General features: G+C 45.6%; 2 protein-coding genes across 2 annotated transcripts in view; one reads left to right on the top strand and one right to left on the bottom strand.

Moving 5' to 3' along the window:
- B3GALNT2 (beta-1,3-N-acetylgalactosaminyltransferase 2) overlaps positions 1-6556 on the top strand; it is a 63134-nt gene extending 56578 nt beyond the window's left edge. Inside the window, exons 9-13 of the mRNA XM_068981650.1 lie at positions 1465-1590; positions 2147-2306; positions 2973-3029; positions 4086-4245; positions 5780-6556. Of these exons, the coding sequence (XP_068837751.1) occupies positions 1465-1590; positions 2147-2306; positions 2973-3029; positions 4086-4223 (481 nt within the window). The 3' untranslated portion in view covers positions 4224-4245; positions 5780-6556. The remainder of the gene's footprint in view (positions 1-1464; positions 1591-2146; positions 2307-2972; positions 3030-4085; positions 4246-5779) is intronic.
- Positions 5293-20559, bottom strand: part of TBCE (tubulin folding cofactor E) — a 91930-nt gene continuing 76663 nt past the window's right edge. The window contains exons 6-17 of the mRNA XM_068981649.1: positions 16606-16705; positions 15301-15403; positions 13770-13846; positions 12415-12510; positions 11820-11884; positions 11662-11726; positions 11196-11348; positions 10239-10392; positions 8818-8886; positions 8044-8103; positions 5764-5855; positions 5293-5574 (exon numbers count right to left, since the gene is read on the bottom strand). Coding sequence (XP_068837750.1) covers positions 5482-5574; positions 5764-5855; positions 8044-8103; positions 8818-8886; positions 10239-10392; positions 11196-11348; positions 11662-11726; positions 11820-11884; positions 12415-12510; positions 13770-13846; positions 15301-15403; positions 16606-16705 — 1127 coding nt within the window. The 3' untranslated portion in view covers positions 5293-5481. The remainder of the gene's footprint in view (positions 5575-5763; positions 5856-8043; positions 8104-8817; positions 8887-10238; positions 10393-11195; positions 11349-11661; positions 11727-11819; positions 11885-12414; positions 12511-13769; positions 13847-15300; positions 15404-16605; positions 16706-20559) is intronic.

Below are 20559 nucleotides of genomic sequence, written 5' to 3' on the forward strand. Positions count from 1 at the left end.
CTGACTGTAGATGGAAAACCTTCAAACTCTCTCCAGATCAAACACATGAAGTATACTCACATCCTTTGTCTTTTTTCTAAACTTTATCAGAGAGCTTGTTGCTTGATGAGCCCCAAAGGCTGTCCCTTCTGTTCCTTTCTGTTGCTCATGGGAAATTACCAACTTCTGGTCCTGAGGGGTAGACAGTTAAATTCATTTATGTCGTTTCATAGCTGGGGCAAGTCAGTATAATTTTGGAGTCCTTTTGTGGTTAGAGGGCGATATAAATAAGAGTTGGAAGTGTGGGTATGCCCAGAATACCAGGATTAAGTTTGACAGCTGTAGTAAGAAGAACCTTCTTTTCGCTTGAGGCCACTGATGGGGCTCCTGTTGGCAGGGCCAAGGCAAGGACCTAAAGAGGTGAGGAGAGGTAACGGAGGTCCAGGTGGTGGAGATCAGGACTGCGGAGGTCTAGGGCTTTCCATAGGGAGCTGATTCTCAACTGTGGAAGTTCAGGTTTTGTCCTTTCTGCTTGCATGTCTCTGCGATCTTAGTCTCTGCCACTCTGTCTGCCAGGACACTGCAGTGACCTATTAACAAGCTGTGTGTCCAGGCCCGCTTCCCACTCATCCCCAGGCTACCCTCCACACTGTAAAAGACATCTTTGTTATTCATGCATCTTTATCCAGGGGCTCCATCAGTGACCTCAGTGTCCTTTATCATGGAAGTTTATTTCTGATTAGCAAGTAAATAGTACGTATATCTTCTGCTGTTAACTGAAAATAAAACTTTAGAAACATAGGGTTATGCTTTCAGTTGTGGAGCTGTTGTTAAAATTCACCATTTTGTGACCTAATGAAACTTTTTCTCCAGATTTCTTTAGTTCTAATCTCTGTCATCTTACTGGTTCTTACTTATCTAGCCTGGGTTTTTTAACAAAGAGGTGCAGGGATTGGCAGTGTGAAATTGAAGAGTCAGTTTTGTCTGTAGTTGCCATTATATACTTTTTAATGTCTAGATAAATGAAATCACCCTCTTGTGCCCTCCAGAAGGTCATTTGTGATGGCTGAATTACTGAAGATCGCTTCTAAGGGAAAATGTATTTCAGTGTTTCGCTTAGCTTTTTAAACACCATAAAGCACCTGAGTGTAGTACAGACAGCAGCAGAGAACACATCCTTTTGTGTGCCGCTGTTCTGTGAAAGGCACGTGTGCCCTCACCCTGGGCCTCTTGTTAGGAATGCAAGGGGCAAAGTTCTGCTGCTTAACAGACATGCTGGCCTGACCTGCGCAAGGCCTAAGAAGCGTTTGATTGTACGTTCCGTCGTCTTTTCCATTGTGTTCTTTTCCTTAACACCTTTGCAGGTTGGCCCGGCCCTGCCTGCTGGGCCACTCTGCTAACATGGCAGCAGCCGTCTCCCCTGAAGGCAGGTGCTCTTGATATTGGAAGGGTGCCCTGACTTTGTATCCCTTTTTTCGCCAACAGGACTGTGGAAGCAACCAGCTTTGATCTGTTGCTAAAGACGGATGACGACTGTTATATAGACTTGGAAGCTGTTTTTAATAGAATCGCCCTCAAGAATCTGGACGGGCCTAATTTTTGGTGGGGAAAGTAAGTTAAATATTGTTAGCATCGATGTTCGTTTCATGTACTGAGCATATGTAGTTAAAAATTATGGCTGAGATATGAAATTCCCTGTTAGGCTCCTGAGTTACTGTGTTTCATTAATCTACAATTAAAGGGGAAACAACTCTTTTAAATGGAAAATCTCAGGCTAACGTAATGAAGGGGGGAAATTAACGTGACTTTTATCACCGTGCCCTACAAGTACTACTGAAATTAGAAGCTGCTGTTCCTTAAATGTATGATACATTTCTGAAACCATTTGCTATGTCTCTAAATATGGAGTGGTGATTTATTTTTCATTTATTTTTTTAATATATCTATGCAAGATGATTCAGAAACTCCATGAGAGAATTTAACATATCAGTCTTCTATATAAAAAACACCACTAGATACTTAATTCCTTAAGACTAAAATAATAACCTCTCTCTTTCCTTGCTCCTGTAACTTGTTCCTTTGTAGTGTCAGTTAAGGACTCAGGCTTAGCTAGGGGTAGGTATGACCTGCATCCGCACAACAGAAGCCAGCTCACTTTCAATCTTAGTTTCAGACTGAACTGGGCAGTTGACCGGACCGGGAAGTGGCAGGAGCTAGAGTACCCCAGCCCCGCATACCCCGCTTTTGCGTGTGGGTCAGGGTATGTTATCTCCAGGGACATTGTCCACTGGCTGGCTGGCAACTCGGGGAGACTGAAGACCTACCAGGTAATTAAGGACTTCTGACCTAAAAGTCCACTCATTAAGCAGGTGTTTTTTTTTAAAACTTGACCTAGTATTTCAGCCCTAAAAGCAGAGCAGCTTCCCTTGGGGAATATATGGTATTCCTTCTATATAGGAATCAGCAGCCCTCAGAGGTTAGGGATATACTTCTATCCCTTAAACCTTGGCTGTAAATTTTATTCCTAAGTCGTCTTTGAACGTACTTCTTACGTTTTCAGCCTGTATTTAAAGGCATAGTCCCTGGAGGAGTGTAAAGATTTAGTCTTCAGCGTGCTTAGTCTTCCTTCTTATGAATAAAAGCTTTCTTTTTTTTTTGCTGATTCTGGTGACAGTGTCAATAAAACAGCTCTGCCTGGGTCTTAGATCCACAGTATCCTTCATACTGTTGGTGCTGGAAGTTTAAGGTCCATGCACAGAGGGGCTTGGCCGCCTGCTTAGTGTGTAGTCTCACTTCATTGTGGTGTGTATGCTTCATGTTAATAATGACCAGTAGCTTTTACTTTGCGTATCAGTGTTAAAACATGCTCAGCATTTCATACTAGGTTAGTTAGAGAAGTACAAAGAGTACATGTGGGAGTGGGTGTGACTCTCTCTTGACCAATGAGACAGCACTGAAATTTTTACTTTCTGAACCTTCTGCGGCATGTGTAGGGTGAAGATGTAAGCATGGGCATTTGGATGGCAGCCATAGGACCTAAAAGATACCAGGTGAGCAAGCCTGAGCAGGGCTGGCCGCAGGGCTTGGGAGAGGTAAGTGAGGTTTCTCTTACCCAACCTTGGGCAAAACTGTGAATGGAAAGTCTTCGAGCGTCGTGACAGCTGTGCACCTGCTTTAATTCACTATCATTGGCCAGGGTCTCATAAACCAAAAAGGAAGTGTTTTAAGTGGAATTCTCCAACCCACAATGAGTAAAGTGTTTATACATTTTTATACATGTCATTCAATTCTTTGCAGCTATAAAATTTACAGGAGTTGGCTGACTTCAGAACCTGGCCATGAGACAGCTCCACAGAATGAGACTCCAGCAGCGTGCCCACCTAAGTGGGGGCTGTGGTTCCAGGTGCTCAGGGGAGACCCTCCCCAACTCACCCACCTAGGGTCAGGGCGGAGATAGAAAGCCTCCCATTTCCTTTAATACCCCTGGAGGTGCTCAGCCATCAGGGCCACAGCTCTCTGTGGGAAGGAGTCTGATTATTATGTCCCACCTTTTTATGTTCTCGAATTGAATGAAATCTGTACTCTGCAATATTACTGGAAGCAGAAGCCAGTCGATGGAGCTGGGAAGTAGGCTGGTGGGTAAGAACATGAACTCTGCTAAGATTTCTTTTTAACCCTTCCTACTCAGCCTACCAGCATGAACTTCACTGTAACCTGGAGCGAGTTTCTTCACTCTCTTTCTCATTCATGACAGGGAAATAACTCCTAGCTCACAGGTTATTTTGAGAACTAAACTGGATAATACCTAGAAAGCCCTGGTACTGTCCCCAGATACCGTAACTGGTTCTCCAGAACACGTGCTGCGTTCATAGTGCTGTCGGGCCAGCTTTTCTCCAGTAGCAGAGACGACTCTGCGTTTGTGGCTCTTTGTTCCAGGGTCTCAGGGTCCCTGCCGTGCGCTCGCTCTCTCTGTGCCCCATAAGCTGAGCGGGCTCACACACGCGCTCGTCTTTGAGATGACTGCCACCTTACTGGGCTCTGGAAGTGCCCATGAACACCCGTTCTGTCTGCAGCAGGGGGTCAGCCTGCATTTTGTGTTCCGACAGGATAGCCTGTGGCTCTGTGAGAAGACCTGTGAACCAGGAATGCTGTCCTCCCCGCAGTACTCTCCGCAGGAGCTCGCGCAGCTGTGGAGACTAAAGGAGCTTTGCGGTGACCCCTGTCGGTGCGAAGGAAGAGGATGAGGTCGATCTGCTGTGTTAAAAGGTCAGGGTGGGCGAATGACTGGCTGAGCAGTTGGGCCGCAGAATATACGGTCTTTCAGGATAATTCTTGGCTGGCACTTTCACTTCTCACCAATGTGGTATTTCATGTGGTATTTCTTAACATTTGCACAAAATTTCCTTTTTAAAAAACAACAGATAACTGTAGTACAAGAAAAACACCAAATTGTAAAAAAAAAATTCCTCAGTCCTGTTGCGTCATTTTGGTTAAAACTTGGCCTAGTTCAGAAATCTTGAGTATTCTAGTCTGAATTTCAGCCTGGAATGCAGACTAGCTCTGGATAGCTAAGTAGGATAATTACAGGCCAAAAAGAACTCACGCTGTGTGACCTGTGGTCACTTACACCAAAGTGGGGGTTTCTGGAAATCAGGTCAGATTTTGTAAAGCTCTGAATGAAGTGGGCAACCTGAAAAGGAACCACTGTAATTCTCACTTCTGGACTCTGGTTTTAAATTCATACATTAAGCAGACTAAGTTCCAAGTATTCTTTTGCCATTTAACATAAATCCTGAAGATCACAGCTGTGTTAATACTCCTTTAATGCTAAAGTTTTATGAATATAAGTAAAATCATACCTCTCAGGGTTTTAATGCCATAGGAAAGGATATTTCTAAGTAGATGAAACTATTTTGCTTTCTTCCATTGTAAAATGTTTACCTAATATAAAGTGAATTTCAATCAGAGCTGGTAATCTTCCTTAGAAAGAATGTATGCTCAGTTTAGGGTTTAACTGTAGGGAAAAGCACATAATTTTTCTAAAAACAGTGTAACAGAGAAGAGAGATCATAACATATGTATTAATAGAGGATATGTTTTCTTCAGTGTAAGAGTTTCCCAAATCAGCCAAATCATTTTAGTAATCTTTTAAACTAACAGTATAAATAGAGGATTCCATTAATACTTATGAATACATCACTAACTTAAGATTTTTAGACTAGTGAGGTTCTATTTAGTACTTATCTTCTCATAATGAAATATAGTCATGAACTATGAAATAAAATCTGAAAATCATTAGTAGGTCCAAAGCCTTTATTATTGCTGTTATATACATGCCTAGAAATGTTTTCTTCCCTATGAAAAATACAGCTATTCTATACTTCGAGCAAGTTGTAAACCTCTCTCTTTTTTTTTGGAAAGACTTGTCCCAGTACATCGTTTATTTTCAGTGAAACCCAGTCATGATACATTATCAAACCTCTGACTTGTATTAGTTGGCTGTTACCATCGCACTAGTAGGCAGTCTCCATTTTCCACAGAATAGAACTGTAATGACTGCAGGTCATTTTCCAGTTCAATCTCTTTGCCCGGCATCTAAAATTAGAGCAGAGAGGTGGGGGTGATTCAGACAGACATGACAAAACACATATACCCACACACACCCCAACAAAGATACACGGTTTCTATTCAGAATCCAACCCTGTTACGTGAAGACTTAGCTCAACAGTGCGTCAGACTGTGGGAAACTCAGCTTGACTTTGCGTTTTTTTCTGGGCAACTTACTTTGGGACTTTCGTAGGACAACAGAAGTTCTGACACTGGAACTTTGAGGAGACGTGACAGCAAGCCTTTCACCTTTTGAACTGTCATGGATTCTGTCGAGGAAAAGAAAAAACATCATCAGTTCTCGCAGGTGACAGCTACCCGTAAGACGAGCTCCTGTGCCAAGACCACACTGGTGATGAGAGCTGCCACTGTCGTTCCGCACCCTGTTTACCCAAGTAAGGACCAGGGGACGGCTCGCCCCACAATGTGGGCCACCAGACCAGGGCGTCACACCACTTAGGGGCTTGTTTGGGAGGCTGTGGGGAAATGGAGCTGATGTCAGACCTAAGTGCCCTTTGCTGATGACTCTTCATATCATGTCTGTGGTGTTTAATATTTCCTCCTTATTCTGAATAAACCAGAAATCATTCTCAGCACAGAAATAAATGTGAGTGAAATCATTAACTTTTAAAACCTGTGCTTGCTTACTTAAAGGATGCTGGCGTCAGGTGTGGGCTCAGTGAGGACTTGTGTCCGTCTCTCTGGCCTCGTTTCCTCCTCCGCACAGTGAGGTGTGGAGCCTAATGGCCCACGTGCTCCCAGTCCGTGGTCGCTGCGGTATGTAATGTGTGCAGCACACACATGCAGGGGCCACTGGGCCCAGGGATGTTACCGAATGAGGAAATGCTTTGCTTTGTCCAGAAAACACTATGAACTTCTTTCCAAAGATGGGCTGTGGTAAACATTGGATATTCTGATTATGAGAAATAGTTTTTCTGAAGCTTTAGCTGGAGGTACAGCAATAGTGTGTTCCTACAGATATCACATGTATTCAGAAAAATATTTTTCTATCAAACATTTTTGTAAAAGCTGTGTCTTTATGCAACTTGTGATAATAAATGTTCTTTATTTTAGAATAAAAACTTGCCTTTTCTTGTTTATGTATTGAATACAGACACTAAATGGACATTTATAATGTCAATCAACATAGTTTGCTCTTTTATTTGTGATATGTGATAATCTTGTCCTTTCAAAGGGTTTAGGTGGACTGGCTTTCCTTGTTCAGAGGGTGGTTAGTGATGGCTTAATAACTCTGACTGCTGAGTTTAGAGAATATACGACTCAGATTTAAATTGCTTATAGCATAATTATTACATATAATTTCTCCAGATTAATCTAATTCTACTTGAAGGTGAATAAAGCTCAGCCCATGAACACGGTGAGTGTTCCAGGAGAAAGGACGGCCCCAGTTAGATGAACACAGACCTAATAAGAGCATTCCTGAGCATTCCCGCAAGTTAACTTCATGTAAAAGGAAAAATGCAAACATGTCCAAAATCAATTATATTAACAAAACGTTCGAGTCCTCTTTCACTTGTCTGTTCCCATTTTTAGGGTCCTTACTGGCAGCATTTAAACTTGAAAATAGAAAAATGAAGGGGAACCACTAATTTTAATTCAGCATTATGTAACAGTAGCGAAATTACATGTCACAGGAATAGAAACTGGGTTGCTAGTAAGGAAAAATGGAGCAATACTGGTAAGTTGCTATTAGATGATGGTTTTCAATCGTAAAGGTACTTTGGGCACAACAAAAGCCCTCCATAAGGAATACCAGGATAACCTTGTTTTTTTTGATAAAAATGAATTTAAAAATCAACGTGAATTCACTGCACTGACAGGCAAATGGAAAGGTAGTTCACTAGAGTCATTTATGATATTTTACTTCAAATCCTCACTGTGCTAAATTTAAGCTGTTTATATTCTAGTATTTAACTGTGAATCAACTTTAATCTTAAGAGTCAGACTATATTTCTCTTTTGGGTGAAAAGTAAGTTACACTGATCTTTTGACGGAAAACTACTTCAAATGTGTCCATTAAACAGTGTCCACGAGCTGTCTCTGCAGGGGCTCCTGACTGGTAAGGAGTAGCAAGCATGCAAGCCAATGCCACTGTTTCTCCGGCCCAGAAAAGGCCCCAGAGCAGTCTTGTGAGAACTAGCCAGCAGAGGGCCTCTGGGTAAAGAAGTAACCACACATACGGGCTCCTGATTCTAACAAAACTGTTTTCTAGACAAGCCAAGAAGTTACGGGAGACTTGAACTTTTTGGCAGGGAGGCGTGCACAGGAGGAGTAGGTTTAGCATGATCAGTTGTATTTTAGAATGTAGAAGACTGGTGAACACTTTTATAAGCTATAAAAGCCCACACTCTGAATGAACTGTTCTACTTCCAGCTGCCTCATGGGAGGGCCAGCAATTCAAAAGCAGAAAGAGGGGTGAGAGACATTTATTCTTACCCGGCAGTTGTTTCTCTATGACTTTCTGATCAAGTTGATTGGGATATTTTATCTTCAGTGCTTGAAAGTAAAAAGATTAACTGACATTAATTGAGCCCTGCTGGAGGAAGGGTTTAAATCATACACATATTAACAACAGTGACCAAAGAATGCAGCTCAAATCCCACTAAAGGAATAGGACTTACTGATGTTTAAAATTCCTTCTATTACTACTTCACTGAATTACAGCGACAAAAATAGCTGGACCAACATTCTGCTGCTTTCCCTTCTCCCTTAAGTACTTCTCTCCTGACAGTTACCTAAGTTTTTAAGTTCACGAATTTCCAAATCACAGTTCAACTCACTATTCAGATACTTCCTACATTTACAACACTGTTAAGTACGTTTAAAGCATGGGGATTGCTAACATGTTCAACATTAGAATTTAGGTTTATTTGAGATCATTTCTTTAAAAATTAAAGTGCCTGTCTAGGTATTTACTTAAGAGAAACGACCAGTCCTTATTAGGTCATCTTCAGGGCTTCCTCGGTGGTTCAGCTGGTGAAGAATCCACCTGCAGCGTGGGAGACCTGCGCTCCATCCCTGGGTTGGGAAGATCTTGTGGAGAAGGGAACAGCTCCCCACTCCAGTGTTCCAGCCTGGAGAAGCCCATGGGCTGTATAATCCATGGGGTCGCAAAGAGTCAGACAGGACTGAGCGACTTTCACTCATCACCATCTGTGTTAGCATCTAAGGACTCGAATATAAATAAGCAGTCTTTGAATGTGTTCTTACTTAGTAGCTGGTTTTTGAGCAAAAATGGTTGTTGTATTTTCAGTTCCCCATCTTCAGGTGCACCGTATTCTGTTTAAGAAGAAATGAAAAAGAAGGAGGATAAACCAAAAGGCCACTGGGGGGGGCGGGGTGGGAAGAAATGTATAGGAAGTGTCAACCTAGCCTTTTCTTTTCCCAGGATGAACCCAGCTGCGGCTGGGATGGGAACCTGGGCTCTGCTTCCTTTTATCTGGTTACTTGGTTACTGTATTTTTTGGAGGGAAGGACAGACGGCAACCACTTCCAAGCCTGGAACCCTCCTGTCATCTGCATGCCGCGTCACTAGTCCTGGGAGACACCATCCCGAGAGACTGGTAAGATGAGGCTGTGCCGGTGCAGGTACTTAGATGCAAAATTTCACCTTTGGTCACAGTTCCTGTCCTTCTGGGTCCTGAGAAAAACTCCACTCCAGGCACTGTCACCGGTTTCAGCCAGTATGCGCAGTGCTGGCTTGGGTGCTCAGAACTACCACTGGAACCCAGGTACACTGCCAGGAAAAGCAGCCTCTACGCAAGGCAGAAAGAGGAGGAGGAGGGACTGCCATCCACCTTTGGCCAGACCACAGCAGGAAGGGAGACCTGAGCCATACCCGCAGGGCAGCTTTAGATCCTTCGCCTCCCTGCCCGAGTGATTCAGAATTCACCTTAAGTGGCCAGGAAGTCGGGCCAGCTAATGGAGTAATTTGAAAGCAATTCCCACAGGCAGCTTTTCTTCCTCAAAGATGTTTCAGCCTGAAGCGTTTATGCAGTGAACTTATATTAGGAAAGATATAAAAGAGAAATTGCATAAACGTGAAATTTGGAATAAAAATGAAGTCAAAACAAAATGGAAAGTACATCAGGGACAAGGAGCCCTGGAGTCAGAGCATCAGTGTCCAGGGGGCCAGGCTGGAGCAGGTCAGAAAGCGCCTTGCCCACCAGGTGCCAGGATGGGCGAGCGCTCAGGAAGACAGCGTGCAACTCACGAACGTTAGAATCACCCACAGAGCTTCATAGAATACCAGTGCCTAAGCTCCACGTTAAATGCTCTTCATTAAAAACTCGCCAGGGTTGGAATGATCTGGAGTCCTTCCTGCCCTTCCTAAAAGGAGGAAGTGGTACCAACCTCCTGAAACTGAAAGCTGGGTGAGTACGTGAAGAGACGAGCTTTTGGTGAAGAGCTGCTCTCCCCTCCTCCCCCGCTGAGATGCTGCAGATGCACCTTCTCTAAAGACAGCTGTTTAATTATCTGCTCCCCGCGAGCTGCAGGAGCCCCTCTTGTCCATTTAGCTGCCCAATGGAGAAAAGCAACAACACGGAGGACCTCCTCTATCACCCACAGGAAACCCTGTCCCAGTGGGGATCCCCCAAGCCCAGGCGAGGGCCTTGGCGCACAGTACGTACTGAGGCAGAGTGCCTGGTATCTAGGATGGGCTGCAAGAAATTCCTCGTTTGGCCTGTTTTTCTTTGGATCCTGATGTCCCCCGGCTTTTTTCCATTCATTTCCAAATGCTTTTCGGTAATCGAGCTCAGCCCCACGTCTCTCTTCTGGTTCAATCTACAGGGATGTGAGAAAAAAAGCAAATCTATTAAAGCATTTTTCTAATATGTGTGTCTGGCACCCTATCCTTCTCCACTGCCTGCTACTGCTGTGTCCGACTCTGTGCGACCCCATAGACGGCAGCCCACCAGGCTCCCCCATCCCTGGGATTCTCCAGGCAAGAACACTGGAGTGGGTTGCCATTTCCTTCTCCAATGCATGAAAGTGAAAAGTGAAAGTGAAGTCGCTCAGTCGTGCCCGACTCTAGTGACCCCATGGACTGCAGCCTACCAGGCTCCTCCATCCATGGGATTTTCCAGGCAAAAGTACTGGAGTACCCGGAGAGAATAATCAAACTGAGGCAACGAGACAAATTTCTACCTTTCCTTTGTAACATTCACAGATCCACGAGTTTATTCAGAAAGAACAACGATCTCCATTTTATCCTTTTCTTCATGAGTGTATCTGCCCACGAACCAGTTTCTGGACGGTGTCTGCCTGAGGCCCGAGGCCACACCATGAGGTTGTTGGGCTGGAGTAGCTGACTTCTGAGAGAGTACCTAGTATTCCACTGCCCAACCCTGCTCAAGTGACAATAAATTGGACTGGAGCAGCTGAACAGTGGTTTCCCCTGCAGGTATCTGAGTGTAACCCCACCTGCTAGGCCGGAAAGAACTGCTACAATGCAAGTGCACACGGGTATTACCATTTGAAGGAAACGATACCTGACTGCCTTTACGATCCTCAGCTCCAGCGTCTCTTTACACTGGACCATTTCGTTTGCAGTTTAAGAAATACCTCCCCAGGACACTGGCACTCACCGCACACTTGTTCAGGGTCCTCAGCTGACCAATCCTGGCGATGATGAACTGCCGTGTGGTCTGGGCGTCTTTGCTGCCTTCAGTCAGGGGGTTTCTCGTGCAGGACAGCGCATGCAGACTCTGCAACTTATCCAGCTCGTTCATAAAGGACCACTGAAATCCAAAACACATGAAGATAAACATGTTTCAGGCTAACTTTTCAACAAATTATTTGAACCAGTAACAGAAAAGCAAGCAAGTTCCATTGGAGACAAGGAATTTCATCCCACAGCGAGCACCCACCAGGAAGACCACGTACTTTACAACTGTGCCATGGAAACTGACGTATGGGTTTATATGACGAGTTTCACTCTGAGGAAGTGTTTCTCTTTCAACTTAAAATACTCCTTAAGAGCAGGAGCCTACAAACAGCATCCTGAAAGTGGAAATAGGTAATGCAGTGCACGCATTCTGAAGATACGCTTACCTGCGCTATCTGATTGTCATTTAGTACAAGGTACTGCAAGGAAGGAAACATGGAGGTTTTGCACCCTAGAAGAAAGAGAATTAAGTTACACAGCAGAAGGGAGAGAGAGCTGAAGGGTGGGGGTGCCGGGGGAGGGGTGACTGAATAATCTTGGGTACCAATTCCCGCGTCCGGAAAATGTATAGAAGAAATTCCAATGTCAGAGAGGATTAGTTGTTCTAATCTGAAATGTAAAAACATTCAATTTGATTACACAGAACAGTATGAAATGCCACGTGCTATCCGAGGAGACTAGATCTGCACATTTTTTCCTGCACCCTAGCTTTTCATCCTGTGTGCGATGCTGGGGAACCATGAGGTCCAGGGTAAGGCACACAGAGCAGCTTGCTGTGCCATTCTGCTGGATTCCGAGTCATCAAAACACCTGGTGCCTCCTGCTGTGCTCGCTGCTAAATGGGTTTCAGGAAAGAGACACAGACTGCCCCACGCTTACTGAATGAAAACTTTTGGTATCAGCATCAGGGCCAAAATATTCATCCTTCGAGTATCACAGGACGGGCATAGACTACATTGTACGTGGTTCACAAGTCACTTCGTGAATTCAAATAAAAATTTCGCAAAGGCAATTAACTGAATTTGGGATTTCCATCCTCACTGTATCATATTTCCACTGAGAAAGCATATACAGCATAGGATGCATTCACTAAAAATCTACTAAATTCTACTGTAACGGGCATTTTAGGAGCAGGTTACCTGGGCAGATACGCTATTAGAAACAGCTGGTTTTCATCAATTGATTGATTAGAGGAAAGGTCTAACAACTTCACTGTCTGTAGAACATCAGTTGGCCTGTATGGGAGATAAAAATTTTTTCACACAGATTTGTTTTCAAAGATACAGCCTTAAAATACCTGGCTGTGGTGGTAAGGAGCGATCAGGGGTGTGGGGGTGGGGTGGGAGGCAAGTGTATGATATGAAAGGCACCATAAAGGATCCTGGTGGTGATGGGAGTGTCCTGATCTTGACCGGGCCGGTGTCCTAGCTCTGATACTGACCACAGCTCTGCAAGCCGTTGTCAGTGGGGGAAACGGGAATGGGTACAGGTGACCTCTGGCCACTATTTCTTATAAATGTATGTGAATCCAAAATTAAGAGTTTTTTTAAAACAAACTGTGTCTATAGAATAAAAAAACAGCATTCTGAACAGCAATTTCATTCATTTGAGTCCTTGGAGAATTTGCTATAAACTTGTCCATGTTTATTTTACACATTAATGATATCAACAAGAGAGGAGGATTAGGCGACAACCTATTTAACTGATAGAAGAGAACAAGCTTTCTTTACATACAGGGTCATCCCTAGGTATCCCTGGGGAATTAGTTCCAGGACCCCTAAGGATACCACATCCTAAGGATGCTAAGTCCCTTATGTAAAATGACACAGTCTTTGCCTATAACCTACATAATATTGTCCATATATTGTAAATCATCTGTAGAATACTTAAAACACCTAATACAATGTAAACAGTTCCAATGCACGGCAAATTCAAGTATGGCTTTTAAGGAACTCTGAAATTTTTTTTGCCTGAGTATTTTCGATCTGTGGTTGGTTGGATCTGTGGACGCAAAACGGGGGGTCTGGAGGGCTGTACATTGGTACACTGACCTTGAACAGATAACGCTAATTTAAAATCCATTATTTAATCCTTATAGGTCATCCTACAGAACTTCCACTTAGAAATTACATATGTTTATGTAAAACTAATACAATTCAAAGCTTAAAAATGTTTAACTTAAAACTTTTACTCTGAAGGGGTTTCCTCAATTAGAACCTCTAGTGAAGTTTGAGTTGACAGTCTAATTTGGGGGGGCAATGAATAGTAATTGTTTTTCTTATTTGAAAATTCTTCTAAAAATTAGGTATAAATAGGAGTATTTATTTATTCAGAATGACTAAATGATATACAGCTACTTCTCAGAGAATGTGATTACATCTCTTTACTCTTGATGTTTGGAAAAACTAGTATTTCAATAAATATAAGTGTTTTGAACTAAAAATAAAAAGAATGGCTAAATGGTGACAGATGCACTGATGTAAACCCTGGTTACCTTTCCGAAATGACGATATTGTTAGACTCAAGGTACAGTTTCTCAAGGACAGGCCAGCCAGAGGCACAGCAGAGCACCTGAGGGGAAACTCAAGTCAGGGTGAAGAGGCCTCAGTCACTCCCCCGTGTGTTTATTACTAGAACTTCCACATGAATTCAGTTTGGCTCCTGTTTTAGAAATAAATGCCTTTGGACATTTTGTTACAGATTCTGTCTCAGGCCAGGAGTGCTGGTTGCTGCTGCTACTGCTGCTAAGTCGCTTCAGTCGTATCCGACTGTGCGACCTCATAGACGGCAGCCCACCAGGCTCCCCCATCCCTGGGATTCTCCAGGCAAGAACACTGGAGTGGGTTGCCATTTCCTTCTCCAATGCGTGAAAGTGAAGTCGCTCAGTCATGTCCGACTCATAGCGACCCCACGGACTGCAGCCCACCAGGCTCTTCTGTCCCTGGGATTTTCCAGGCAAGAGTACTGGAGTGAGGTGCCACTGCCTTCTCTGAGGAGTGCTGGTGGACAGCTGATAAAACTATGGTGTTAAGGGGCAGAGCTTCAATAGCATGGGAGCACACACTCCGGGCACCCGGAACCCATCAGGGTAGGCATCCGCCCATCATTCAGGCATATCCTGACCTGTACAAAGCGGAACTGGAGATGGTAACTTAACACATTCTCATTACTGGATACAGTTCACTTAACCAACAGAAGGAAACTGATGTTAAACACCTTTCCTCACGTCTCGATGCCAATCTGGGCTTATAGAGAATGTGCTAATAGGACAAACTTTCTCCGCAACTATGTTTACAGTTTCTCACTGGACGCTGACTGCTACCTCCACTGTGCCCTCCTTCCTGTTCTGCATGGAGAAGCCCTTAAGGAAGAAGTCAGGTGGTGGAGGCACGGACGGCCCAAGGGCAAGGCCACTCGTCTCTCCAGAGGTCCCCTGGCGGGGCTTCACAGATGCACACTGCACTTATCCGCCCTTGGTTTGAAACCGCAGTGTTCTCGGTGTGTGGAGTCAGTCGACCTCTGACCGAGCCGAGCAGTACCAGATCTAGACTGCAGAGGCGGCCCGGCCCAGGACTCAGAGTCCGCTTTCAAACCCAGCTGGTACCTGAGCAGTGGCTTCGAGGAGCTGAACCCCAAACAAGAAAAGGGTATGAGAACCTTTTTGCGGCTCGGCCTCAGCCCTAAGAACACTCGCGGGGAAATTCGGGCAGCTGAAAGGCTTTTCAAAGCTTGGCATGCACTTCGTGCAGACTGCTCAGGAGACACCAGAACCAACCAGAAGAGCCAAGAAAGAGGGCAGATTCAGAGATAGAAAATCTACTAACTACGAGAATTTTGTAACCCCTTTCTGTTAGGCTATTTAAAAGAACCTTATTATTTGGATAATAGGATGATTAAAATGAAGCCACTGCTGGGCTTCACTCCCTCATTTAACCAAGAATTTAAAACTACTTATTACTAGGTAAAAAGCAAAGAGTCAGACACAGCTGAGCAACTGAACAACAAAACCAAAGATACATAATTACCTCTGCCCATGTTATGCCTGTCCGGTTAAGGACTAAAACCTTCAGCGTAGAAAATGCTCCGGTTGGAGAAGGTGAGCTCGAGGAAAACGTTAGTCTATTTTCACTGTGTAGAAGAAAAGACATGATGAGCTTATTATTGTGACAGAGGAGGCCCAACTGAGATGGTCACTGGCGACAGTTTGGGATTTAACATGAGGGGTCTGGTTTGTTTCAACCTTAAATCGCAATTATATTAAAAACAAAATCTTTCAAGACTACCTAATTTTTAATAGTTACAATGCACAGTTCACTGGTATCTGACATGAAAAGGTGTGTTCATAGGGTTAGGCTGCCAGGTGAGGCTGCAGATTATCTGAAACACGAGGCTTGGGGATCGATCTGTGAGGTCAGCTGCTGTTCTGGATGCTGTGAAATCCAGTCCTGCTCTCGAGAGTCTTACAGATGTGCTGGACTGTGAGCTAGAATTTTGCTTCTGAACAGAGCCTGCTGTCAGTACGGACGAAATAAATTGCTGCCCTTTAAGTTCCCTCTCAAGATCCTAATCTCAGAAGTTACCCCACATCTTTTTTCAGAAGGTACCCCATATCTTGTCATTTTTGAAGGACAATATCATTAAATAAAGCACATTAACTCTTATTTCTAGAGGAGGTGATACCATGGGTCAAAATATATTCTTTGCTCTGTTTGGAAGAATAATTAATTTAGGCCTGTCTATCTGCTCTGCGGAATCTACCTGTCAGATACAACTCACCTGTATGTGTGAGGCTGGCTCAGATGTGAAAGGGGGAGCCTGGCTGAGCCCTTGGAAAGTTAGCTCCTGAGATTAAAACTAATCAGATACTCAAGAAGCCTTGGCAAACACTAGTAAAATACAGAGCTCAGTGAAAAGCCCTTATCAGGAGTGAATTAAACAGTACCTCCACTGAAATAACTCATTCCTAAAGCAGTTAAAGGCTAGAGGGTTCAGAATGAACAAGCACTTTTAATCACATCTCCTTCTCCCCAGTTAAATAACAAGGTACCCAGATGGCCCATCTTATATGGTCAGGCTTGTAAAAAACATAAAGCCCTTCCAGTTCAACATGGTAACCTAGTGTTCCATCTAATCAAAAGTAAAACACATTCCCTATTAATGAATCGCCTCATGTGACCATTTAAAAAACTAAAAGAATATTAAAGAATACGTTAAACTTCAATAAATTCAACTCGGCTGTCCTTCCCTTCACTCCCGCAGAGATGCTGTGAAGGAGCAGGAGAGGTTAGGGCTTCATAATCACGTGCAGTTAGGCAACCACCAGTTCATACCTGAGGTTGAGGACTTCTAGGTGCTTGAGCTGATTGGCAATATCTATAACTTCTTCCCATGACGACAACAGATTTTTTGACAAATCGATGCTTCTAATATCTAAATGCACATGCTAAGAAACAGTAATATGGAAAGATGCAGAAGAGGACAGTTGTTACCTCGGTTCTGGAACATGGGATTTTTGCCTTTTCACTTTACGCTTTCTAGTCTGCTTGAAATTTTTTTCATGAGCACATACTACTGTTACCCCTTTTTAATCATCCAGGTGTTCATCTAGAAACTAAAAGGTTCACTATCACATACTGCATGCTTGAGGCAGACGCAATCGAGTGAGTGGGAACCAAATGTCGTTAACAATGATCCATTCCAGCATTACTCCCCCATCAAAATAACAAAAAAGGAAAAGACCCAACAGAGATGGTAACTGATCTGTCCAGCACCCAAGGTGTACCCACATATACTGCCTTTAGTACTGTGAGGCCCCTGCAGCCTTATGTCAAGCACTCAAGTCTCCTCCCAGGGGGTACTGCTGAACTCTGCACCCTAGGAACCCCCAAATAAGGAGAGGTGCCTCCAGGGGGTCAATAGCAGTTACTTTGGAGACATGTTCAAAAGGGCTAAGAATGACCTGGAATTCTGAGGGTCTCCTATAGACTGGATGGGGTTGGTGTGATACCCACCATCCCTGGTACAGGAATCCAGAGTGGGTAACCCAGGACAAAGAAGGGCCCCGGATGCCACAGGGGATGGTGGCAGTGCGTGCCACCAAGAGGCAGAGGAAAGCCTGAAGGGCTGGACCAGCTCAAAGAGGATTGTACACACTACTCGAGTATGTATGGAAACTGTTCCTCTATCCTGCAAATAATGATTGGAGACCAAGTGTCTAGCAGTGAACACGCCCATCAAAAGCACGTGCATCTCTGGTGTGCCAGGTACAGACATGCCTCAGAGTAACAGAGCTGGGCCTGCAGCAAAGGAGGTGTAGGGGATTTATACCCAGTGCTCACGAAGGCCACCTGACCGAGAAGGTGACCTGTGGGCAGAGCTGAAGGAATTGAGGGAATGCCACCCTGGAGAAGCACGTCGGGGCAGAGGGGACGACAGGAGCAAACGCCCTGAAGTTGGAATGGGTTTGGCCTGTGGTCGGGGACAGCAAGCTCATGTCTGCCTGCGCAGACAGAGTGGAGGCACTGGAAGGGAGGCCCCTAGCCCAGGTCAGACCACAAAGGGCTAAATCTCTGTTAGTCTCTGCCTGCAAGGGGAGCTGCTGACGTGGGCTGACCCAGGTCTTTTAAAAGGCCATTCTACTGCACTGCTAAGGGACACACTGCAAGGAAACAAAGACAGAGCAGAAAGGGAAGGTGGGAGGCTCCCGAACCAGAGGGGCAGCAGAGGGAAGAGGCTGACGGGACTTGTCAATGGATTCAGATGAGACTTGAGAAAAAAGGAACAGTTAAATTAACCCTGAGGGTTTGGGCTGGTGTCACTAGAACTGCCCTTTATGGAGAAAGACTACAGAGGAGCAGGTTTGAGGGGACACGTTCAACGTGAGATGACTGCAGACACCCCAGCAGAGGCAGCACACAGTGGACAGACAGGACTGGGACAGAGGCCAGAGTGCAGGAGCCTGGCAGCCACAGGCTGGACTGGCCTCATCAGGAGAGGCCGAGGGTCTAAGGTCTGAGCCTGGGGCGTGCTGACCTCTGGCACTTCAGTCTGCCAGAGACTGAGGGGGGTCAGCGACAGAGGGAAAGAGAACCAGAACCAAAGAACGACGGCCCGCGGCCCAGGTGGTCCACTGGGTGCAGGCAGCATCTTGCTTTTTCACTGAAGGAAAAACCGAGCAGTCAGTAGCCGTGCTGCCTGGGGCAGGCCAACGGCTGTGAACTTAGATCCCAATCAGCCTCAGCCCCAAACCCATTTTCTTATAGCCTCCAATGCAACAAGGCATCATTGCCCATGAAAGATGGAGAAAGTCACTTTTAATACAAATAGTGGCGTCCCATCAACAGGGCTGGTTGGAGAGGAAAGACTTGCCAATGTGGAAGCTCCACAAGGAGGCAGGAAGAGGGGAAGGCAGGGGGAGGAAAGGCCCAGAAAGGGATGAACCCAGCAGGGCAGCAAATCAGAGCCTGTACCCTGCTCCAGCCGCTGTGGGCGTACTGAGGCCAGAGAGCTAAGGACGGTGTTCACGGTTTTAAATGGTTACATTTGAGGCGGTCATGGAAGCATCCACACAATATCCCAGTTTGCTGGTTGGCCACAGGCCTAAGGTATTTATTCCTTGGCTCCTTAGGGGACAGCTTGCCAGTTCCTGACCTAAGGAGCTCTGAAAGAACAGAGTGCAGGAGGGCTTGGAAATAACACTCAGAACTCTGGGGGCAGGATTCTTATGCCCTGATGGTAAGACACGGCGCAGAACGGTGCTTGTTCACGCTCCAGGGCTTACTGCCAGCAGAGTGGAAGTCAGTGGAGAAAGCAGCAGAGAAAAGCTGGGCCTCTGCCACTAGGAGAACAGCGGCCACCTGAAGGTGTCCATCCACATGGAAGGAGAAAGGGCCACAAGTGTGGGCCAGCTAGACACCACCCAGACACAGAGCATCCCCAGGCCCCCCGGCTCCTCCCCCAGCCACTTGGCCACCCACTCGGCTCTGGGGGTCTCCGAGCCACCACAGGGGCAGTGGGGCTGACCCTGCACGGGCCCTTCCTCCTGCCCCTGAACTGCAGCCCCTCACGCTGCCATGTCCCCACCGCTGCTCCACCCTAGACGCGGACCCGCGTGCAGTGGGTGGCCTGGGCGCTTTTTTGTGACCAGTGGCCAAACCCCCACTGCCCTTCATTCTCATCAGTCCTGCTAATCCGGGCCATCAGGCTGATTGGAAAGGGTTCATGTCCAGTCATTCTCCACTCGCTTGTGCTTTCCACTGTGTAGCTAGAATTATACATATTTCTCCTAGCCTGTACAGAGCACAGCTGCTGCTGCTGCTAAGTCGCTTCAGTTGTGTCCCTCTCTGCGCGACCCCATAGAAGTCGCTCAGTCGTGTCCAACTCCTTGCGACCACATAGACAGCAGCCCACCAGGCTCCCCTGTCCCTGGGATTCTCCAGGCAAGAACACTGGAGTAGGTTGCCATTTCCTTCTCCAATGCATGAAAGTGAAGTTGCTCAGTCGTGTCCGACTCTAGCAACCCCATGGACTGCAGCCCACCAGGCTCCTCCGTCCATGGGATTTTCCAAGCAAGAGTACTGGAGTGGGTTGCCACTTCCTTCTCCAACAAAGCACAGGGATCACCTGTATTCAGACTTCAGCTTGATATAGTGGCCCCACACCCATACATGCACGTATGCGCGCGTGCGCGCACACACACACACACACACACACACACACTCTTGAGGGCACACACACACACTCTTGAGGGCACACATACACACACACACACACTCTTGAGGGCACACATACACACACACTCTTGAGGGCACACACACACACTTGAGCACACACAGTCCTGGGAGCTCTGTCACTCTCGCTCCTGTGGGCTCCCCAAGTTCAGAGACACCTCTTCCCAGCCAAGCTCTCTGATCCACCACCGTCAGCCCTGGCTCAGTGAAGGATCTGAGAGAAGGATCAGTCTAGAAACGATGACTGGATTAAACACACCAGGCAATCCTTCAACTTTGAGCGAGAATTCAATCAGCAAGTGCAAGGTATTCATCACTGGGTCTGCAAATATAGGCCATGACTTGATTATCTCAGCAAACCTCATTGCCTCATGTCTTGGGGGACATTCTTGCCCAGGAGAAAGTGGTATAAACAAGCAAGATGCTGATTGCCCAGCACACTGCTGACAACTCCAATCAGCCGATCTGCACACCCAAACCCCTCTGCTGACCAGAACTTTTCTGTGCTGAAAATGAGCCTTGAACCACCCAATCCCAGTCTTCCGAAACCATTTA

Source organism: Capricornis sumatraensis, chromosome 10 (assembly GCF_032405125.1).
Source record: "Capricornis sumatraensis isolate serow.1 chromosome 10, serow.2, whole genome shotgun sequence".
NCBI lineage: Eukaryota > Metazoa > Chordata > Mammalia > Artiodactyla > Bovidae > Capricornis > Capricornis sumatraensis.